This window comes from Perca flavescens, chromosome 16, assembly GCF_004354835.1.
Source record: "Perca flavescens isolate YP-PL-M2 chromosome 16, PFLA_1.0, whole genome shotgun sequence".
In the NCBI taxonomy this organism is placed as follows: Eukaryota; Metazoa; Chordata; class Actinopteri; order Perciformes; family Percidae; genus Perca; species Perca flavescens.
Window position 1 is genome coordinate 22752649 of NC_041346.1, and position 23380 is coordinate 22776028.

Genomic DNA, 23380 nt, shown 5'->3' on the forward strand with positions numbered 1-23380 from the left:
GATAATGGTAATTATTAATTAACGACTACATGATTATGTTGAATACAAGCTATAAAATGTGTTTTTATCTGCACAGTTTTGTGAGCTATGAACATATGTTTAATAGTTGTTTGGATTTAGACAAGCTATTGTAGTTACCTATAGAAAGATTCAATCATAGTAGGATGACAAAGTGGAGTTACCCAGCAACCATCTTTAAATATGAATGCTTCTTTTTATACATTGTTGAAAATCATATTTCCCCTCCTTATCATTCTCCATTGTCTCCTTTCGGTGATGAAATAATACACTTCTGAGCCCTGCTGTTAACGTTCTTTATGGTGCAAGTCAGCCAGGGAGCAAACATTATTTATATGCACTGAGAAGAAGAAGTATTTATGGCAAAGCGTCAATGTTTTAGAAGCATAATTAGTGACCCAGTTAGTCATTGCATTCAGAGCCAAACTGTGTACAGATGGTTTATTGATGTATCTGATGTTGGCTCATCTGCAATCAACATTCCTATTTTTTTTTTTACTTTACTAAACGAGATCTGATGTTGATTGAAATATCACCAGTTGGTTTTAGTCTGATTATCACTGAAGTATTTGTGTTGTCACTTCAAAGGGATCACCTGGGCCTCCAGGGACTGTGGGACTGTTAGGAGAAATTGGTCAAAAGGTAAGAGATTTTGCAAAACACACACTTTGCACTTACACTCAGCCATATACATGCATGCATATTCCACATGGATAAGGTCACTGGTGTTCATCCGCGCACACACACAAAGGGTATTGTGAGGACTAAATGATTAAATATGTGACATCTGTTCATATATCACATCACCCTAACCCAGTGAATCAATAATGCTCTCTGATTTAAGTATTCTGTCCAATTAAACAAATTAACCCACATTACAAAGGTGTCCTCTTTCTTTCTCCCATGACAATACGTAATGGAACTCACCCCTGACATATTGTACATATCTTATGCCAAAGACTCATTAGCCCCTAATGTCTGCCCAAAAGCATTCAACATTTTCCTCTCTCCCATCCTCTGTGTGTTTTTAAAGGGTCCTCCAGGCATGCTGGGGGAACCAGGACTGCCAGGCGAGCCAGGGGAGAAGGTGAGACAATATATTGTTGCAGTTTTTATGTTCACCTTCAAGTTTAATATCAACTATGGCATGCCTTTTTTGATCAAAGTAATGTTTAAAACTACAAGAAGGACTGTTGTCTGTGCCCTGATACTCATGTGTATGTGTCTGTGTGTGTGTTAGGGAGCCATTGGACCTGTTGGGAACATCGGAGAGCAGGGAATAATAGGACAGCGGGTGTGTTTATCAGCATTAAACTATCAAATATTTATAACAAGTGCCGCTTTTTATTCATTAACCTTTGTGTGTGTGTGTGTGTGTGTGTGTGTGAAAACAGGGAGAGCCAGGCCTAGAGGGAGAAGCTGGTCCAGCTGGTCCCGATGGAGCTAAGGTGGCGTGTTTGTTGTGTGATGTTGCATTATCAAACGTCCCATATTATGCTCATTTTCAGGTTCATACTTGTATTTTAGTTTTCTACTAGAACATGTTTACATGTAAACACATTTTTCTCATACTGTCTGAATTTACCGGTATTTACCCTCTGTCTGAAACGCACTGGGCCGTCATTGCAGCCGGGGAAAGACTGTAACGGCACTGTAGCGGCACTTTCTACCTACTATATGTACTATAGTTGTGACATCACAACTGTACGCAAGTCCTGACAGGTCTTTATACGTGAATACGGGCTGTCTGCATTTCTCTGTGGACTGAGCGTTTTGATACTTTCACAGTATTTATATAGCACCTCGGCCTCCTTTTATAATCAAAAAGGACATGGAAATCTCATTTTTTACAATAATGGACCTGTAAACTCTGCTTTTTGTTGCATGTTTTAGGTAAAGAAACTTAAGTAGAGTTGTGTTTTTATGTGCAAATGCTCAGGGTGAAAAAGGTGACATGGGACAGGAGGGCGACAATGGAGAAAAAGGTGAAATTGGGCTAAAGGGAAAGGAGGGCCCACCTGGAAGTCCTGGACTCACCGGCGTCAGAGTAAGTAGTCGTTCTGATTGCACACATTTTTTTGCAAACTGACTTTCGTAAGCTGTTTCCTAATTTAGTTTTCTATCTGAAGGGTCCAGAAGGGAAACCTGGCAAAATTGGGGAAGGAGGCAAACAAGGGCCAAAGGTATTAACATCAAATCCTCTTTGATGGCTGTTTAATACTTTTAGAAACCAAAAGTATTCACACGCAATGACATGAAACATGTGAAATGCAATGAAATGCTTTGTGGTCAACTATTCTGTAACTTATCCTTTGTGTGTTTTTAGGGTGCCAAAGGTCATCAAGGACACCTTGGGGAGACTGGGACGGTGGGAAAGACTGGACCACCAGGTTTTGTTGGGCAGAAGGGGTCCAGAGGAACCATTGGACACGTGGTAAAGTGGAACAGTAATGATATACATATTTATCATTCATTTTTGTAACCCTTGTTATTTTTTTTTTTGTCCCTTTTTTTTACGCTTTTTTCCCCCCATTACCATTATTATTTAAACCACTACTACCAACTTGCTACCACTATAGTTTTAAACTTATAATTGGAATTCATGGTCAATAAACGTAATTGATATGAAATTATATCTAATTTATGAGTTAAAAAATTATGGAGAAATTATGAATTATTTTGACTAAACATTAAGATCAGAGGATAATGTGTGGATGATCACAGACAGGTATGAGTGATAGTTTAGTCAGGATGCTGTTTTGAAACCACTTCAAATGCTATAAAATGTAATAACAGACCCAAAATTCAATGAAAGTAGTGAACCGATCATTTAAGTCTACTTGCAAAGAGCGTTGAATAGAACCATCTGTGTTACATTTGGGCATTTGGGTCGATGGATACCCAAATTTCTGATATAGAAACTTTGAAAATAGTTCAAATTTAACCCGAGGACAACTGGAGGGTTAAACAGTTTTGGTAATGTTTGAATATTATCTAATGTTTTATGTCACGTATAGTGTGACTGAAGACACAACATCTGTTCTGTTTAGGGAGCTCCTGGTCGAATGGGTCAACAGGGGGAACTTGGTCTTGCAGGTTATGAGGTAAGCTGACCTTATTGTATGTGGACACTAAACATGAAACAATTTAATCAATTTACATAACATAATGTCTTGTCCTTGCAGGGCCATCAGGGACCACAGGGCCCTATTGGGCCTCCAGGACCAAAAGGTGAAAAGGTACACTTCGTTCACTTTATGTGTAACACTGATCTCTTATTCTTCCTCTTTATCTTCTGTGACTCTCGTCTGTTCCCAGTGTATCCCATCAACAGTTTAGATTGGTCACATATCACCTGAAAGTAGATCAAAAACACCAAATGTTTGTTTTTTTATTGAGCTATGAAACAGGCATCTTAAAATGCATCCCTCTCTGTGAGCATTTTGTCCTGATCTATCTTGTTTTGTCATTAAAGACATGTTAAAATATAATGGCTTTTATTTTACATAAAGGCAGAGAGATTTTACACATACGGGGAGGTTTTTAGATTTTGGCTTTAACTCATAATCAGCCATGTGTGAGCCAAGTTTCAAAAGCTAGATATAGTGTACTGAAATAGCAGGGATGTCTGTCTTATATAAAACATCTAACATTGTTCTGATTTTTTCTGCAGGGTGAGCAGGGGGATGATGGGAAAGTAGAGGGTCCTCCTGGTCCTCCAGGTGACATAGTAAGTCACACCTGACTTACCTTTCTCCCTCCTTCTACTGTTTGTCTGCTATAAAATTGCAGAAATCAAATAATTTGCTGTTAACTCATATATTTCTTGTTTTATCAGGGTACTCCAGGTGACCGTGGAGAGAGAGGGGAATCAGGAGATCCGGGGTATAAAGTAAGTACCATCACTCACAGTGATTTTAAAATGATTTATTTGGGTATTAGGGTTTATGAGGTTTATATTCTGTTACTCTTTCTCAGGGTCAAGTTGGTGTGGATGGGGAAAGAGGCAGGCCTGGAGCTCCTGGACAACCTGTGAGTGTCAAGACTTGTGATTTCCACACACAGTTCTGTCATTAAAAGTCTACATAAACAACCAGCGGGCATGCTCACACAAGTCGTCTTTATGTGCTTTCAATAACACAACTGGCAATTTCAGGGACAGCCTGGACCTCGAGGGCAACAAGGACCCAAAGGGGCCAAAGGAGATCAAGTAAGGATGTAAACATGCTGTGTCTGTGCATGTCTGAAGAATTAAAAATGATTTCTTGTCTGTATTGCATTAGCTTCAGTCCATTAGAGCTTTAGAGGCAATGTTAAAGCTTGTATGTGCTGTACGTTGAATGCTTGAGTAATGAACTCAGGTAAAAAAGCATTATTTGGCCTATTTTATAAATGTGTATCAGCAATCTAGGGGTTGCAACAACGTCAGTAGGTCTCTCTGGCAAAGTGAAAAAATTAGCTAATGTAGCAGAGATCCAACAGCAACATCTGGTAAAGAGGCCATTAATCAGGCTGAAAGTACTGTAATAATACAGTAGTACTGTGCTGTCATTTGATTTGTTTGGTTTGAGAGAGGGATGCAATACTGGTTACTATCACCTGGTTAGATGTTACTGTAGAACAATGACCAGCAGATGTGGGACAATTACAATAATAAATAATCTAATTTCATCTTTAAAACCTTTTCTCTCTCTCTTCAGGGTCAGAAAGGCAAAAAAGGCCAGTTGGGACAAAAAGGAAACAGAGGACAGGAGGTAAGTCAACAATTCTCCATACATCTACAGCTGCTTCAGCGATTTACACTATTTCATTACAAAAGACAGATGTTTTGCGTACTCTCAGCCTTTAAAAAGTTTGTATTCATGACTAGAATACTTGGAAACAAGGCGTAAACAAAAGTCATAAAAAGCTTGACCAAGACAGGATGAAACTGATTGTGTTAATTCACCCAAGTAAAGATTGATAGACAAGAAGCCAGTCTCACAAACTGTCATGCTCGATCCTCTCTCTCTTTTCCTCAGGGTGAGGGTGGTCTTCCCGGTCCCAGAGGTGTGGTGGGCCGAGAGGGACTGGAGGGTGTGCCCGGGATGGATGGAGTCCCTGGAAAAGATGGCAGTAAAGGCATGCCGGTGAGACTAACAAAGAAATCTCTTGTTTATTAATCTTATTAATCCTATTTACACAAGCCTACTGAGTCTATATTTGCTATGTTTAGAGACTGACCTGTAATGGGGGTGAACAATACCAGATTTGTCCTGAAGGTGGTGCTAGATGAAAGTCATTAAACTCTAAATGGTTTATCCTCTTGGAACTATGAATGTAATCAGCACATTTCATGGCTCTCTATTGAATAATGAGATGTCTTGTGTTAACAAAGCTTAAAGAGTGCCCAAAATGGAAAGGTCTTATCCTCTGTTGAGCACTGGGGCAAAATGCTGGACACGTAGTCAAGTTTGAATCGCCAGCCTTAGGTACTGCCAGAAAAATATGAATGATTGTGATGAATCTCATTCATTCTGCCTCCATAATATGTATTTAGGGAGAACATGGTGATGATGGGGAGGATGGTTTTTCTGGCAAAGCTGGCTTACGTGGTAAATCTGGCGTTCCAGGACTCCCAGGAGATCAGGGGACCATTGGACCAAAGGTAGGAGGAATAAGTAAGCTATATAGTAGGCAGGTAGGCAGGCCAGTATGAGATTCTGACAATATGATAACTTTCAGCAAAAATATCATTGTTTCACGTTATTGCAGTATTGCAATTACAACTTAAAAATGTATTATTTTGAAATGTCTGGGTAAAATAAAAAGTTTTTTCCCCCCATTGAACACAATATATTTCATTTTTTAACACACTGCACACTGGCAACCAGAGGGATTTCTAAACTGCACTTTCTTTCCTTGACGACTCATACCGCAGGAACTGTATGACGGAAAATTTTAGTGGTTTTGCAACGTGACCTTTTCCAAACCGCGGTATACCTTGAAACCGGTAACTGGCCCCTGCCTATTGTATAGTGCATTTAGTATGCTGTACAATGCATAACCAAATAGAATAACTGTAATGTCATGCTAGTGAGTAAGCAAGATGTCATTTTAGATATAATGTTCTGCCATGCAAGGGATACTGTATGTTGGTATAACTTCTTTAAATATCACATGAATGGGAAAATAATTATTTAACTGCCCATGAGTGATCTTTACTCAACCATTTGATAATTTATTGATCCATCCATCCAGGGTGAGCAGGGTCTTCGAGGCCAGAGTGGACCTCCAGGAAAAAGAGGCTTCAGAGGTGGAATGGGACTGCCAGGGCCACAGGGAGACCAAGGCCCTAAAGGACAACCTGTGAGTAGCATATGTATTACAGGCAATTACTTACCAACACCAACAACCACACAATGATATGGTTTCATGACATTTTGGAGATTCTGTGTTTCTGATTGTTGACTTAATTCTTGTTCAGGGTGATACAGGGGAAGCAGGTTTTCCAGGAATTCCGGGAGTTTTTGGACCAAGGGTATGTTCAGCACCGAACAACATGTGATTCTACAACAGCCACAGACATTTCAGACTTCTTACCCTAACCCCGCCAAATCCAAAACCAGCCTGTGTTTTGATCCTAAATCTTTTAACCTTTAAAAAGTAGAACTCTACAGGAGTGACAGAGCATTTGTAGCTTCTTGGTAAACAGCTGTATATACAGTAGACTTGAACCCACACACACACACACACACACACAAACACACACACACACACACAGCAAAATCTATTTATCTTCTATGGAGGGACTACAAACATTAAATGAGCAATTGAAATCTAGTTTGGTAGAATAAGCCCTTTTTGGATGAGCAGTTGTATTAATTTTTAGTTTGCTTTATCACTCCCCCTTAGTAATTAAACTTGGGGTGTCTGTACAGGAAGTGGATACACAAGTACAAATATGGCTTGTTTTGGGATTCAGGTGTAGTCTGTGTTTGTGGGAAGTCTGTTTTATTATTAGATATATATATAAATGAATGTATATTATATATAGCAAGCTACAAATGTTCTCCTTACCTCCTGGCTGCCAGAGTGTGTATAAATATTTATATTTATTTCAGGGGCCTCCAGGAGACTTTGGGCCAAAGGGCATACGGGGACCAAAAGGGCCACAGGGTGCAATGGTAAGTAAAGTAATGATCTAAATTACACTGATGAAATATACTGAACTTCTTATTTCATTCTTTTTTTCTCCCAATCAGGGCAGAGGAGGAGTCATTGGCCCTATGGGAATCATTGGTCCCAATGGAAGCGCAGTATGTATTATACAGATTGAGATAAGCTTTATTATTTCTTTCCCCTGTTATTCTTCAGCCAACTGACTGTGTACATCTCTTCACAGGGTCCTAGAGGAGAGAAGGGCAATCATGGAGAGACTGTAAGTCTTCACTTCTTACCGCATCTATTCCTTTTAGCTTTTTTCACTTTCTTTACATTGTCTACTGTGTAAAATGCAGACTTGATGGTAATTTTCAGGCTGAAAGTGTGTCTTTTCTCTCTCTGAACAGGGATTGCAAGGCCCAATGGTATGTTTGCATAGTGTGTAATTTTCTGTTGCTACAGACCATTTGTATTTCATAAGGACACTTGATTGACAACATAAAACCTCATGTAGCATGTGTGTTTTTCTTCTTTATTAGGGGTCTCCTGGACCTCGTGGACCTCCTGGACTTCCAGTAAGTTTTCCACCTGTATAGGTTTAAGCAGCTGTCAAACAAACATTATGTCATATCCAAGTTGCATGATTCATTGTCTAAAACACTCTTTTTTTCCCTTTAGGGTCGCCCGGGTATCCCTCTGTCATTTGTAAGTCATGCTGTGTTTGCTGATTTTATTACATCCAATACGTCTTAAAGTAGTTAGAATATACTGTAATGTGTTATCCAGAAAGATACAATGACACTGGTGAAATACGATTTTGTGATTTTGCTGCAGAAGGAAGATGGTCTTTTGGTAATGGATTCACACACCCGACTCAGGACTCAGGTTAGTAGAGTGTGACGTCAACATTCTTTCTGTATTGTTACATTTTGAATGTGTTGCAAACTGCACAGAGTCACCTTTTTTCCTGTCTCTCCTCCAGAATAAGCCGGCGATGGACCTGCCGATGCTGGACCAGGGCGCAGAGATCTTTAAGACCCTCCACTACCTCAGTAACCTGATCCAGAGCCTGAAGAACCCACTGGGCACTCGGGACAACCCCGCACGCATCTGCAGGGACCTGCACAGCTGTGAACAGAAGTTAAACGATGGTGAGAGAAAAAGAGAAAAAGAGAGAGAAAGAGAGAGAGAGAGAGAGAGAGAGAGAGTGTGTGTGTGTGTGTGTGCGTGTGCGTGTCTGTGTGTTGTGTTTAAGACAGATGCGGAGAGCAATTTTATGTTCAGATAGACTAAATACCCTTAGATGTGTATGTATTTTCAGGCACTTATTGGATGGACCCTAACCTGGGCTGCTCATCAGATACAATAGAAGTCTCCTGCAACTTTACTGGCGGTGGACAGACTTGCCTAAAACCAATAACGGTATCCAAGGTATTTAAGACACAGCCCCAATGACATCAACAAAGTGTACATGATTAAAAAAAGTTTGAGAAATATTACACACATGAGCAGATACCAGACTTGATAACCAGCTCCTGTTCTGCCTGTTTGAGCAGCCAGCAATCAGTGTCGGTCGTGTCCAGATGAACTTCCTGCACCTGCTGAGCTCAGAGGCAGAGCAACACATCATCATTCACTGCCTGAACATCTCGGTTTGGAGGTCAGCTGAGGATCAGCCGGCCACCCAGGACTCTGTGAGATTCAAGGCCTGGAGTGGGGAGGTGTTCGAGGTTGGAGGACAGCTCGAGCCAGAAGTCTTGGAAGACTCCTGCTGGGTAGGACCGACATGATGTCATTCCTGACTTTCAGACTTTCAAACTTGCTGCCCTAATTGTGACTCTCCAATGTCTTGGACCATAAAATGTCTTGTGTATCTGGGTTTCAGATAAAAGATGGCCGCTGGCACCAAACCCATTTTGTGTTCCACTCCCTGGATCCCTCCCTGCTCCCTCTGGTCGACATCTACAACCTCCCCAAGACTACACCTGGCTCACATTACCACCTAGAAGTAGGTCCTGTATGCTTCCTGTGAGGGCTGCCGTGTAAGTCTTCTGAGCATTTAGAGATGGATTATCACCCCTTGGTGACACCCTCATGTGGGCGTGGAGATCGGAGCAGTCTCCTCCAATCCAGGGTAAAATAATCCAAGCGAGTACAAGCCTCCCTCCAAACAGATCCTGCTTTACTCTTCCAAACTCCCATTGGACTGCAGACACAGAGGGAGGAAGCACGGGGAAGCTGGGGGGTACAAAGAAGAGCTGAGGAGGAGCAGGGGAGTTCTTGCACTAAAAGCTTCTCCATATGGCAAAAGTTTCTTCAAGCTCTTCAAGAAGGATCTCCATATGCACGCCCGCTTGGAGAGAAAAAAGGCTCTTTGCCATTCAATCTCTCGAAAACATTGTTAAATGAAGGGAGACAAGGCCAAGTTAATCAGCGGACATTATAGTAACTTATTTGTTTTTAACTGTATACAGTCTGTATACTGTGTGTACTTTTTTGGAAGTACCAGGAAATATGTCAGGAGAGAAGAATTCAAGTAATTGGGATCAGTTAAATGTACATATATGTATGCTTATTATTAACTTTTATACATGTATATCTTATGTAAAGAAATAATCTTCAAGTGCAATAGAAAATGAGAAGATAATTTGATATTTTAAACTTATATGGAAGGATTTTTCAGGGGTGCCATTTTATTTGCCTTTGGTGCTCATCTCATCGTGATCTTGCCCGTGTGAATTAATCCTGAGGCAGGCTCATTTGCCTGAATTGAGCAGAAATTACATCTTTATTTACTAGTGCTCCAAATGGGAGATCATGGCTATCAGTTTCCTCCCTGATGTGGAAATCCAGTGTCAACTCTCTGAAGCCACACACTGATGCACACAAGTCGTCCATATGGAGAGTCAGTGCATTAAATACTTATCACTATACTCATTACTCATACATTATTGAACCGGATGCCACTGATGATTAGGGAGAATATCTGCGGTCTTGGAGTTTAGAGGTCATGGTAAAAAAAATATATAAAAAAAAAAAAAAAAAAAAAAAGAGTACGGAGATCTAATTCTCAATAGTGTTTTATCAATTTCTCTCCAACTGTGTAGTGTGGAATATCAGTTCTTTGCTTCTTTACTTATGAAAAGAGATATGAGGGTAATAGTTATTTACTCAGCACCACATGGGACCAGGGGTCTCTTCTTCTACCCCACTTACAGTAGACAGACTACAGGTACAGGCATTCCTTAAAGGGGAACTGAGCCACAAGAGAGAGGAGAGTGGGTCCATGAATCAAAAATAATCCCTCATCTTCTATCATCCCGTCCTCTCTCTAATACATGGTGCTAAGTAAATTATCTAAGGTGCTAACCATAGTGCTGTAATTACACCACTTTGCTGAAATATTCTGATGTTCATAGTGCATGCTTGCTTAGATGAATAAAAAAGTCAATATAATATATTGCCATAGCTTCCATAATGCACTATAATGGTAATATCCCATCTCAAACTACATAGTTCCCTAATAGTCTGTTTTTGTTCAATGCTGCAATTTACAAAGATGCTAATTCTGATTGAACATGTTTTAGAGATAACCATAAAACAGATTACTCCTTTGTATCCAGTATAAATCACAGGGTTTAAAGTATTTTATAAGAATAAAAATGTATTTTACTCTGTACAAAGCCCCCCACAGCTGTATGTAATATGTTTTTAGAAACACAACTAGTGGAGATAGTTTTAATAAATAAAAGTTTCTTTGTTGTAGCTGGACACAAGTGTGTATAATTGTTCAAACCTTGCTGTATACAGTGGATCCCCTCTTGCTAATTTAATGTTATTTAATGTTAACGTGGTTGCTGACTGAGCAAGTTCTCTTGGTTGAAGCAGTACTACTCTTTCTGACAACTTTATATATCAGTTTGCCCAACTGGTCTTGGAGTTTATAGATTTTTATGTGTAAATTTGGGGCTCCAGAGAACAAATTTATTGCAATGTTAATTATCTTTTATTTTTTTTTTATTTTTTTTATTTTGCTTTATGTTGTTTTTCCTCTATGATAATCAACCATGTACTGTACCAGGACTCTGTGCTATACTATAACTTGTGTTTTAAAGAATATGCAAATATGTGAAAATTGTTTCTTCTTTTTGTAAATCTGTTGTAGACCTAAAAACGAGCTAAGAATACCTCACATTTTTACACAAGACTTGGAGCAAAGATTTTTTGTCGCCTTTATAATTAGAGCCTGTTTGGAAATATCAGCCAAATACATTAAGTCATTAAACTCTGAACAAGACCATTTCTGGTGCCAACATCCTTTATCTGTTTACTGTTTATTCATTGTTCAATGTCCATTTGTACAATAAATACTTTCAATTTGTGTGTGTATTCTTACTTTTTAACTATTTGGATGGCTGGAATACCCATGAACAAAATAAAATACCAGATTTTTAAAATAATTGTACTTACATACTGTCAATGATCTACCTCTTGATATTCACAAGCCTAATACATTTCTAAAAGTACAATAAACAATTACATATGTTTAAAATTATTTTAGTCTTGGTCACTCAACATCTTAATGGTTAAGGGTCTGAAAATGCAATGCAAGGAGTTGTGATGGTGGCCAATGGTTTTGCAACACAACTATGATATAATAATAAAAATAATGCTTTTCATTTATATAGCGCTTTTTACAACACTCAAAGACACTTTACATAGTTTTTAAAAAGAAATACACATACTAAAAATCCACACACTAAAATACACACACAGTAATCAAACATTAAAAGCAGCTCTAAAAAAGGTGATATGGGCACTTTTACTTGGCTTGTTGTGTGACTGCAGACGTGTAACTTTCCCCACAAGCTGAGATACAAACACTATTTCTAGCTGATTCATAGCAGTCACAACACAATCATAGACCTCCAAGATCCAACAGAAAGCTCATATCCTAAATATATATATATATATATATATATATATATATATATCATAAACAGTGGAGAAGGAGGAAGATTACCTTGTGGGGGCTGGGGATATGTTGAGCCCATGCCTAGATTAACCTGTTAGGAGGCCCTGGGGTCAGTTATAAGAGACAGGGGAGTCTTGGGTGTAAATTCTAATAATGGTCATCATGATATCTTGCCTGGAACACCACTGTCATGTGTGTGTATATATAGCATCTGAAGGAAGAACTGATATATAACATGGTTATCAGCCAGGTTAAATTGTATCGCTGGCATCACACTACAGTTTTATGTCTTAACGTTACAATAAAATAAGGACCATTTTACATCCTAGGAATTATTCATTGTGAAACTGTGCTATAGCCAGGCTGAAATTAAGAGTTACACCACTTGGTGTCGCTATTGTTGTCTGGATAGATTTCATGTGAAGATGTGGAGATAGGTCTAGGCAATGCGAGACCCTAACCCTGATCAGCTGTTTACACTAAGGAAGTTTTATATGGCTCAGCCCTTTCCTAAACTTAACTAAATGGGTGATAAAATACCCAGACGGTACTGTAGACTGTATTCCTACTAAATGTTATAATTAGCCCATTTAGTAAGTGTTATTTAGTCCGCGCCACCAGGCAACACACCCACTATCACACTCACCACACACACATAAAAACTATGTTTAAAAGTAATGAATACATGGGTTTCTCGGCAACGTCATCACTGCTTGCGCACGCAACCGGGGGGCAGAAAGAAGACGTGTTTTGTGTAGCTAGCTAGCTAGTAGAGGCATAGCGTAAGTCAAAATGCCAAGGAGTTTTTGCGTAGTTAATTGTACAAACAGAGCCAGTGATGGGTGCCTGATGTTTAACATACCTAGGGGGAAGCATGCTTTTGCCAAAAACCGGCGGAGGTTATGGCTTCAAGCCATAAGAGGGGCAGATTGGGGTCATGTGCAAGCAGTCAGGCTCCCATTGTATCAATCAGAAAAGTTGCAGCTTGTGGTTGTTCAGCTAAGTGATATCTACCTGTCAGGGCTGTGGTACTCGAGTCCGGACCATAGACAATTAAAGGTCCGGACTCGAGACAAATTTAGACAGCTAGCCAAAGCTACGCCGATGTTTTGCTAACGTTAGCGCAACAGTGTTAGCCTAGCCTACTAGGTAAATATTACGACTGCCTTCGGAGTTTACTATATCAATATAGTAAACTCCGAAGGCAGTCGTCTGCGTCCACGTTGCCAACATAAGACCTGTGGCGTTAGTGCTCATTTTGTACATAACTTTATTGAATGAAATATTAAGCTTCGCTCCTCTGAGATGGGTGGGTTTTTGTTACGTTACATACAAAGCTAACTGGCTATAGTTAGCCTACATTAGCTAACGTTGCCGAGACAGTAGCAGTAGAGCTTCGGCGAGCTAACCAAGACCGTGTTATGGCCCTCTCGCCCACAATCAACCTCTGCTGCGAAAAACAATCAACCTGCAGTGATGTTTTGAAACTAACATATCGTACCTTTTCCCAGAAATCCTGGCCATTATTTTAAGGCATTACCCAACCATAAGGGTACACTCAGGAGTAACCCTGCTGCTAACACGGCTATTACATTAGCCTAAAATGATAATTATAGCCATACATATATATTACAGTAACAGTGCAAAATTAAAGACCGACAAACAGATCCAACTAAAATCATGTTTTATTGAGTCAGCAGTTATATACAAACAATAAGGAAAGCTTAAAGGAATACGCCACCTGAATGCATGTCGAAATTCTAGCAGCGATGTTTCCCCATTGGAATGAATGGCAAACAGAGCTATAGCTAACTTCTCATAACGAGAGCTCTCCAGCTCACAAAAAATGATTAAATTGTAATCGGTCAAAAACGTTAGCTTTGTAAGACCATAGAGTATGTGTTATATAAATACCATGACGAAATTCAAAGTGTAAATATATGCAATATATGTCGAAAGTCTAGCCGCGATGTTTCCCCATTGGAATGAATGGCAAACAGAGCTATAGCTAGCTTCTCATAACGAGAGCTCTCCAGCTCCCAAAAAATGATTAAATTGTAATCGGTCAAAAACGTTAGCTTTGTAAGACCATAGAGTATGTGTTATGTAAATGCCATGACGAAATGAAGGGACTAAGACAATGTGCACTGAGACAAAAATGCGTTTGCATTATCGGACCAGCTCACCAATCTGTCTTTCTGCCCCTGGTATGCGCACGCACCATTAATGATGATGCTTATTTATATGCTTTCTGTGATCTTCATCACACATTCATGTTGTCAGAGATAGTAACATGACTACATTGCAAAGGAGCAAATTGAATTCTTCAGCGGTTGCGTCTGTATTTTTGAGCCTCTACGTCCCTCCCCAAAGTGTTTGTTTTGGCCAATCGCTTTGTCCTAGTACCCACCCTCTTTTATGCTGCCTTTCTACTGCTCGTAAATTCTTTATTTTAAGTCCTAAATAATAAACTTGCACGTAAGCACAGTTGTGAACAAATATTGAGATGGGGTTTAAAATCAATTTAGCACATAACCTGTGTCGTTGTACGTTATATCGTCATATCATTTGTTTTTTAAGTCATATTCTGTGAGGTTTCAGTCGTGAATTTAAAATCTTCCTACACAGCCTGAACGCATCGCCAGTTTCCAACGTGCACAATGGTGACGTTTACCATATCATGATGGCGGTAGCCAGGACTATTTTGAATTCTGTCCCGCTTTTCTAAGTTTACCTTACGTCTAGTCTTTAAAATGTCTTTTAATTCTGGAGAGAACACAAGATAAGTGAACCTATATCATGGATTCCGTCTTGGGGGCAGACTTGACGCTCCCCGTTGACATCAACGGAAGGTAAACCCACCAACGATAGCTAGCCAGCTAACGCTAGCGTGTAAGAATACGTTATAGCTAACCCATTAATCCGAAAGCAGTTAGTTACCGCTGCACGGGCCCTGACTATTAACTGGAAGGACACAGAAGCACTCAAGTTATCATGTCTTTGATATTACGCTAACACTATAACGTTACATAATTACGTTAACTTTGGTGTATTAATACTAGTAATTACGTTAGCTATCTACATAACGTTATAGCCTTTTGCGTAACGTTATAGGTTGTTAACGTTAGGTCTCATAAGAAATTGCTCTTGTTTATTTACTGGTGGTAACGTTACCATTAGCTACGTTAAGTACGACATTTGGATGATCACACATCACACGTATGTGTTACATTTCACTACTATATCTAATATATTGTTGACAGTAGTAAAACTAAAGTTACGCTAATTTACATTATCTTGTAAATTAAGTTAGTAGCTAAATTAAATTAGATAGACAATGATCTTTCAGTTTAGGTTGATAATCTGAAACTGTGTTTTAAAGAATATTTAGCTTCTCTGGGATAATGTAACGTTAGTCCTGATTTGACAAGAGCAGGTCCAATGTGGTTTAACGTTACATGTGAAAAGATTTATGGAGTCTCCCATTGTTGCATTTTCACAAATGGAATACATCTTTCACAAATCTGAAACAGAAACAACAATAAGAGGTGCTCCCGTTGCTGTTGTCAGCAACATATTTGACTAACATTAACGTTATATTAACTCTGACCTACGTTAATGGAAATCATTCTTACCAATGCACGAAATGTGGCTTTTAACATTAACGATACAACAATTTTATCAATATGAGCAAAATCTCTACCTAAAAAACAGTTTTGTGCTGCCAGTTTCACTCAACCAAATAAAGACGCTATTTGGGGACAAACACCAAAATGATACCCCAAAAGTGCAATAGAAACATTGGTGCAGAAAGCCTGTTATGTGTAGATTAAATTACCCGTAGATTTTACCGTTATAAATCTTATTCCGCTGTGATATTGCTGCGATTGGTAGGTCGGCTTGTTGACCTGTCATTCGGAGAGTGAAAGAAAGCGGAAATGATCAGAGCCAGTTTGTCAGCGGGGTTCAGACTGAAGCAACGGCGTCTCCCTGCACTCGTACAAAATGTGGAGTAACATGTCATACTTGTTTTGTTTTTTTCCCGCGTGCTCTCCTTGACATGAGAGAAGAGTGTGATTGTGGTAAGTTAGCTAGGTGATTTGTGTAGTATTAGCTCTTAGGTGCTCTTGATGGATAGTGTTTGCTGAATATAGCTAGTCTAAAGTTCATTGTGCTTCACTGAAAAACTAGTTCTAGCATCTGTGTGTTTAAGTGTGTAGTGTCCTTGGTTCGTCTCCTTTTTAAATGACCTAGCCCTGCCGTGCCCTGTGTAAAAGCGGTCATCCAGGTGGTAAACGTGCCTCAGTAATCCAAGATGTTATCTGATATGTGTGGTGTGAATTACTTATTAGGTAATTCTGAAACCTGCTTCACTTTACCCTTCTTAGTTTAGAAAAATTGTTAGTTGCTGCAGTTATTGTTGTTTTTCATTAACTACTGCAATTGATATTGTTGTGAGTTTAGCTGCTTCCATGTTTGTCACTAGCAGTTGAACAAAGTGAGAAAAAAAAGAAGAAGAGGAAGTCACTGTTTACAGGCTTTTACGTTGTTTCCACTGGGTGCTGGAGGGGTTGCTACAAATGCAGCGTCAATAACACTGACTGTTTAAATATCATCTATTCTTTATGATATGAAATTAGAGTTTCATTTGTGACTGTTTCTATGGACGTTGTTTCACATCTTTATGTTTGGTGCTTTACTCTTATCATGGCTCTCGTTGTAGAGTGCTTCCTCACCATTAACACAGGAAGGGGTTGCTTGTGAAACCTAAGTGACGCAACAATTTGTCAACAAATTTTAGTTTAAGTTTTCGTGAAGGACTTATGTACTCCTTTTGCACGTATTCTTCATATTTTATTATTTAATCTTGCAACTCAGAAAATGTTTGACCACTTTGACATTAAGAGTCTTTTTCTGTTGATCGGTGTCAAAAAGCCTCATTACATTCACTGGGATTCAATATTGTAAAAGTCCAAGGGGGTTATGTCATTTCAATTGGTACTATGTCTTTTTTTTTTCTCCACCGTAATGTCCTGAGTTATGGTGCTTTACGCTTTGTCTACACTTTGTCGTGTTTGCTGGGTGGCAAAGCAAAACAAAGATGGGGAAGAGCAATGTGATTATGGTTTATAGTTGCAGCCTGACACTGTGGAAGCTTTAAATTAAGTGTAATTATAGCAGGGGATATTCACAGTTCGCAGAGTCACAGAAGGCTAGATAAAAACAAGTATGTAAGAATGTAATTTGCACATGCTTATTTTTAAAAATCTTTTTTATAGTAATACATTTTTTTATTCTTATGATGCTTAGCTAAAGCTCAGTCTGTTATTCTATATACAAAGAAGAACATAAAACATATGTATGTTTAGGCATGAATGATGAAATATAAACAAATCATGCTGGAACCATTGATCTTTGCTGAGGAATATACCAGAGAAGCAGCAGAGTGGCTGTGCTTCCACTGCCAGGGGAGGTATGGAAAGTAGTTATGCAATGCTGGACATTATTTATTATTAGACACAAGGGTTAAAGTTGAGGGACGTCTTGGATCCAAATTGTTCATGTATTTGTTTGTTTATGCAAGTAATTGACCTCTTAAAACCAGATTTGTTAAGAGAAATTTGCACTAACACAACAATATTATTACATGTGCAAGAGATACATTTTTCTTGTAGCAGTACAACCTTGGTTCCCTTTGTGTCATTTTGATCCAGATGTGTGTTGCTGATGCTTGGTGCATTGTACTGTGTCTATGAGTGACACCACTGTCCCATCACTGTGTGATGCTTAGCTGATCACAGCCACAGTAGTCTACTTGTCTACCAAAGAAAGCCTTCTCCGTCCACTGGCTTCTCTGTTTTTCTCTTGTCCTGTCTTTCTAAACATGAGAGCTAGGCTGCCACTGGCACATGGTCACACACACACACACACACACACACACACACACACACACACACTCTTAAAGGACGCTCTGCCAGAGTGGATGTAAATGAAGCATAGTCATTCTTGAGCTATTTATGGATTGTTCTTGAGGCTCAATGGAACTGGCCAGCATGAGTAATACATAAACACAGCGCATTTATATGTTGTTCAAAAACCATAATATTTAGAGTATGTGTGTACAATGTGCAAGGATAGAGAACAGAGCTTGCTTTGGTTACTATGATTTAAAAATTGTGAATTGTCTTCGATGAATGTGGCGTAATGTTACAGTGTGATCCCTTTTCCAAATATTTGTAGAGACTAGGAATCGCATCACTAAAAAAATTATTCCATCCACAGCTGCAGACTGCCGGACTCCATAGATGTTGGAGAATATTCCACAGACAGCATGACAGGTACAGTGAGACTTTCTTTTGTTCTCGCTTTGTTTTTTTCCTTGCACAGGTTGTGTCTCCCTTGTGTATTAATTAATACTGCTGTTGAATCGTCGCTGTGACCTCCCACAGTTGTGTCCCCAAAGCTGTGATTAGGGGAGGGATTTGCTGTATGATGTTAATTAGCTGATCTTGTTTGTTTCTAATTCATTGTCAAGCTCTTGTAGTGTGCCAACAATATACCCAGGGTTAGAACAATACATACAAGCCAGTAAACAAATGATTTCTAGATATAGGTCAGCATCTGTGGCTTTCTGTCAAGTTGGTCGTGTGGACAAATTACATCCAGGCAAAACAAGACCGTGGCAGCATTATAATAGTTATTGTATGTGTGTGTGTGTGTGTAAACTAGGGCTGCAAATAATGGTTATTTTTAGATTAGATTAATCTGCAGATCATAAGTGATCGATGAAACGTCCAAAGAATTGTGAAAAAATGTTCATCGGTTTTCCTGAGCCCAAGGAGATGTCTCCAATTACTTGTTTTTCCTAAATCCCAACATACTAGGTTCAAATTTATATAGAAAAAACAAACAGAAAAGCTGCAAATCAGAAGCTGGAACCAGGGAATGTTTAGAGACTTTGACTGAAAAATGGCTGAAATGATTAATTGATTATCAAAAATAGCTCTGTCAATTAAATCAACTAATTGATTAGTCGACTAAGAATTTCTTTAGTCGAGGACAGCCCTACTTTAAAGTGCACTAATAAAGCCTGTGCTGAAAAAATAACAAGAAAACATCAGGTTTGCAGAGTCTTGGAAAATAAGGCTCATGCTGAAAATCAATCAGAATTATACTTTAATCATAAAACATAGATCAATCTGTAAGGTTTAATTTCATGGCAGCAGACATTCTTTTGTCTCCTGCTGCTTTCTCTGACATTTGCCTGCTCCTAGTTTCTCCTCAGTGGTATTGTCAGAAGCTTGATCCAGGAATTAAGAGAGTAGTGAATGTTTAGAGATCTAGATTCATGTTAACATTGAAGACACTGACATACACCAAAGGCAGCAAGGACAAAAGCAACATCTCTGTTGCGCTGATTTAGAAATAATATATAATATAATAATATAGTAATATAATAGGAACTGATACCCTAAGTGTGAGGGTCATCAAACTGAATCAAGAGTTAATGTTGTGAAATGTGTTGTTGACTAGTGTTACATGATCAGCTGTGGGCTGCTTTTAACTGGCCTAAACATGGCAGCTCTCCAGTAGCTGTCTCACCTCTGATGCCTTTGCAGTGGAAAACATTTCTACTTTTTCTTTCTCTTATCCCTCTAAAATAATCACGAAAGCTGGAATTAAGAGTTATTCTTGTAAGCAGGGAAAGATTCTCTATACTATAGAGACCATAGTGCAGTTGTGACTCAAATGAGTTAAATTGAATCACTTTGTTGTTTTACAGCTCTATCCTTCCCTGACAAGATGTCCCCAACCAAAGCTCTCACCATGAAGGACTATGAGAATGTGAGTGATGTTTATCAAGTGGCATGATGTTTCTTATATTGGAGTTGCTATGTAGTGATACAATGTCTCTTTGATTGCCTAAAGCAAATTTTATATAACATTAACTTTTACTGAACTTATTAATTGGTTTATGCTGTCAATTGTTAATACATTCAAACCCTGAGCTCGTCAATACAAGGTTATGCAGACAACTTAACCCCACCACAACAAACAGGGTAATTGTGATTTATGAAATCTGATCCTAGTCTGACTAAAACCAAGCTACACTGACCATTTATGGAGAGTGTGTGTGTGTGTGTGTGTGTGTGTGTGTGTGTGTGTGTGTGTGTGTGTGTGTGTGTGTGTGTGTGTGTGTGTGTGTGTGTGTGTGTGTGTGTGTGTGTGTGTGTGTGTGTGTGTGTGTGTGTGTGTGTGTGTGTGTGTGTGTGTGTGTGTGTGTGTGTGTGTGTGTGTGAGATTGAGGTGAAGCCTATATTTCAGCATTTGAGTGGAATGCAATGCTCAGATCTTTTGGCTTGTGCTGCCTGACTGGCTTCATGATTAGAGGTTTACAGAGGGGTCCAGACTTCTACCTCCTCCCTTTGACAGTCTACCCAACCCCCATTACCAGATGTATGCTGTTCTGAGCCTGCAGCACAATGATGCACAGTCGACTTCACACACATTCACACTCAAACACACATACAAGTATGAAGGCCTCCCTTCATTTTAACAATAACCATATATGATCCTTTTTCTGCCATGTGACTATTTTCTGTTTTTCTTGGACCCAACTTCTTTTGTCCTATTTTCTTATCATCTAAAATAAAGTAAATGCAGATTTATTTTTTGGGCTAGACAAAGACCAACATAATTTAATAAAACTTGTTCAATAAACTGTCATTTGTTCAATTATTTTCTTGTAGCAAATCACAGCTCTGAAGAAAGAGAACTTTAACCTGAAGCTGCGCATCTACTTCATGGAGGAGCGCATGCAGCAGAAATGTGACGACTCCACTGAGGACATTTTCAAAACGGTGTTGTATTTACTTTAGTATGCAAAACGTGTATTGGACTCTTTGTCATGCATTTATGTGGTCCCTCAGTGTCTTAAAGTTGCATGTGACTCAGTGTTTCCAACGAGGACTAGTTGAGATCACAACTTCAGCCACACCAAGAGCTGGATTAGGTTCCACCAAAATGCTACATTTATGATCTTGGAACAGCTGTCGAGCCTTTTCGCTTTTTTTTCCAAGTAAGATGTAAGCACATTGGAATCTCCTGGTCTCATTAGGGCTGCTTGTGTTTCTTATCTTCTTCTTTTTTCATTTAGAGAGGTGAAGTGTCCTGTAAGAATGTTATCTTTATGCACACACTCCAAGATAAACCTTGAGAATTATTAATTTGGTAATATTAACAATGCAACTGTCAGGGAGAATGATTTCTAAGAATCTCTTGAATATGATTATTGTGCCAGTTTTTTTATGATCACTCCAGATGTGCAATGTATGCTATAATGAACTGAATGCTGTCTGTTTATAGAACATTGAGCTAAAAGTGGAGTTGGAGTCTATGAAGAGAGACCTGGCAGAGAAACAGGAGCTACTCGTGTCTGCATCGTAAGTTTCATTCCCTATAAGTTTCATTCTCTATTCAGTGTCATTTTAAGAATTCAGACAAAAGCAAGATCTTAGTTGGCAGGAAGATGTCATGGAAGCCCAGTGGCAAAAGTGCATATGGTTGAGTACCAAAACGCGGTGCAAATAGGGCACCGGTGCTGACATAAACGGTAGTAATGAGACCGAATAAGAATGAAAATTGCGGTGCCTGACTTTACACAGCAGGTAACGTTAGCCTACCTCTAGCCAGCAGCTGGATTAAACACGGTTAACGCTGTAGCGCAGCAGCTTTGTCGGAATTAAACAACACAGATGGTGCGTTCACTTAAAACAGGTAGCCTCCTGGTGCATTCATAGTTATTGTAAAATACCCTTTTCCCATCTGGTGGTTGTTTTTGTCGTTCAACAGCAATTTACTGGTGAAATAAGTTATAGATATTACATTATTATTAAATCTTTAATTTTAACCATATGGCCTTAGCAATAAACAAGCCATTCTTTAATGTAGCCGACTGTTTGGTACCTTTTTTTACTTTCGGTTCAGGCACAGTTTTAAAAGTATCGCTTTAGCACCGGTATTGAAAAAAAACTCAAACGATACCCAACCCTAATAAGCGCTAACTAATCTCCCATTTTTAATTGCTCTAGTTTAATGTTTTATGTAAAGCACTTTGGATTACCTTGTTGCTGAAATGTGCTATGCAAATAAAGCGGCCTTGCTTTGTGAATGTTTTTCAGGAAAGCGTTGGAGAGTCTGGCTGGTCGAGAATCAGGAGAACCCCAACGTGTAAGAGAGCAAGCTCAGAGAGAGATGGATACACTTCGAGACGCATTCAACAAGAGGATAGCTGACCTAGAACAGGTGAGTCAAAGCTATTTACTTTACTATACTCTCTGAGAACAGTCATTTTCGGTTTCATCCCCAAGGTAGTTGTCTTACTTGGTCTTTTTGCCTCCTTACAGTGTCTGCAAACGGCAGAGGAAGAGGTTGACAAGATGGCAGCCATTGCTGAGCAGGAGAAGCTTAGGAATATTAACATGGAGAAGCAGCTCCAAGCCATGGGTCCACTGAGGACCTTCACCCCTGTCCCCAGCCCAGCCCAAGACCTGCAGCAGGCCCTGCAGGAGAAAGACAAGTAGGGACACAAGAGATGCGCACAGACACATTCATATTTTATTATTTAATATTTTTTGTTGTATTAAGACCTAGGTGTTTCTGATATTTTTGTTTTTTTTGTTTTGCTCACACCAGTATTATTGAGCAGCTCAAGATCACTTTGAAGAACCAGGAAGCTGTGATCCATCAGAAGAAAAGTGCAGACCAAGAGACAGATGCACCATCAGCTGACTGTGTTAAACAACTATCTGATCTCATCGCCAAGAAAGATCAGGAACTTGAGGTATGTCTTTAACATAGTTAAAGATATATTATTTAGGAGCGTTCTCTCTGTAATGATACCAAAATGTATCAAATTGTTTTAATAATAGCTGCCAGTTGCCATGTTTTGAGAGTATATACAGTATATTCAGAGAAATGGAATGTATTGTCACAATTACCAACCACTAAATAACTAATGTTTGCAATATTAAAAGGCATTTGAGTGACCTTTGACTGTCTGTTTCCAAGGCACTGAGGGACGAGCTACATAGAGAGAAGGACAAAACGGAACCGGGCCATCAGGTTGGTGTTGTGGGGATTTCCTCGATTTTCCCCATTAAATGCTTTTTGGGATTTTCCATGTTTTTGAAATCTTTTGTTGTTTTTGTCTTGCCCACCCGGAGACTTTTATGTCAATCATTG

The 23380-nt window shown here is 39.2% G+C and overlaps 2 protein-coding genes across 7 annotated transcripts in view; both read left to right on the forward strand.

Moving 5' to 3' along the window:
• col27a1a (collagen, type XXVII, alpha 1a) overlaps positions 1-11542 on the forward strand; it is a 77501-nt gene extending 65959 nt beyond the window's left edge. The window contains exons 33-61 of the mRNA XM_028601756.1: positions 607-660; positions 1052-1105; positions 1259-1312; positions 1413-1466; positions 1958-2065; positions 2148-2201; positions 2345-2452; positions 3069-3122; positions 3204-3257; positions 3692-3748; positions 3857-3910; positions 3997-4050; positions 4175-4228; positions 4719-4772; positions 5040-5147; positions 5558-5665; positions 6259-6366; positions 6485-6538; positions 7122-7184; positions 7263-7316; positions 7403-7438; positions 7569-7586; positions 7701-7736; positions 7840-7866; positions 7996-8046; positions 8144-8312; positions 8483-8592; positions 8718-8936; positions 9047-11542. Of these exons, the coding sequence (XP_028457557.1) occupies positions 607-660; positions 1052-1105; positions 1259-1312; positions 1413-1466; positions 1958-2065; positions 2148-2201; positions 2345-2452; positions 3069-3122; positions 3204-3257; positions 3692-3748; positions 3857-3910; positions 3997-4050; positions 4175-4228; positions 4719-4772; positions 5040-5147; positions 5558-5665; positions 6259-6366; positions 6485-6538; positions 7122-7184; positions 7263-7316; positions 7403-7438; positions 7569-7586; positions 7701-7736; positions 7840-7866; positions 7996-8046; positions 8144-8312; positions 8483-8592; positions 8718-8936; positions 9047-9193 (2175 nt within the window). The 3' untranslated portion in view covers positions 9194-11542. The remainder of the gene's footprint in view (positions 1-606; positions 661-1051; positions 1106-1258; positions 1313-1412; positions 1467-1957; positions 2066-2147; positions 2202-2344; positions 2453-3068; positions 3123-3203; positions 3258-3691; positions 3749-3856; positions 3911-3996; positions 4051-4174; positions 4229-4718; positions 4773-5039; positions 5148-5557; positions 5666-6258; positions 6367-6484; positions 6539-7121; positions 7185-7262; positions 7317-7402; positions 7439-7568; positions 7587-7700; positions 7737-7839; positions 7867-7995; positions 8047-8143; positions 8313-8482; positions 8593-8717; positions 8937-9046) is intronic.
• Positions 11543-14792: 3250 nt separating this feature from the next.
• Positions 14793-23380, forward strand: part of cdk5rap2 (CDK5 regulatory subunit associated protein 2) — a 43068-nt gene continuing 34480 nt past the window's right edge. For 5 of the 6 annotated variants that reach the window (XM_028602553.1, XM_028602554.1, XM_028602557.1 and 2 more), the window contains exons 1-9: positions 14793-14988; positions 18419-18474; positions 19920-19981; positions 20887-20997; positions 21503-21579; positions 22318-22441; positions 22543-22715; positions 22832-22979; positions 23207-23260. In XM_028602553.1, the coding sequence (XP_028458354.1) occupies positions 14936-14988; positions 18419-18474; positions 19920-19981; positions 20887-20997; positions 21503-21579; positions 22318-22441; positions 22543-22715; positions 22832-22979; positions 23207-23260 (858 nt within the window). In that variant the 5' untranslated portion in view covers positions 14793-14935. Of the gene's footprint in view, positions 14989-16093; positions 16219-18418; positions 18475-19919; positions 19982-20886; positions 20998-21502; positions 21580-22317; positions 22442-22542; positions 22716-22831; positions 22980-23206; positions 23261-23380 lie in introns of those variants that run through there. The other variant, XM_028602556.1, reaches the window with a different exon arrangement.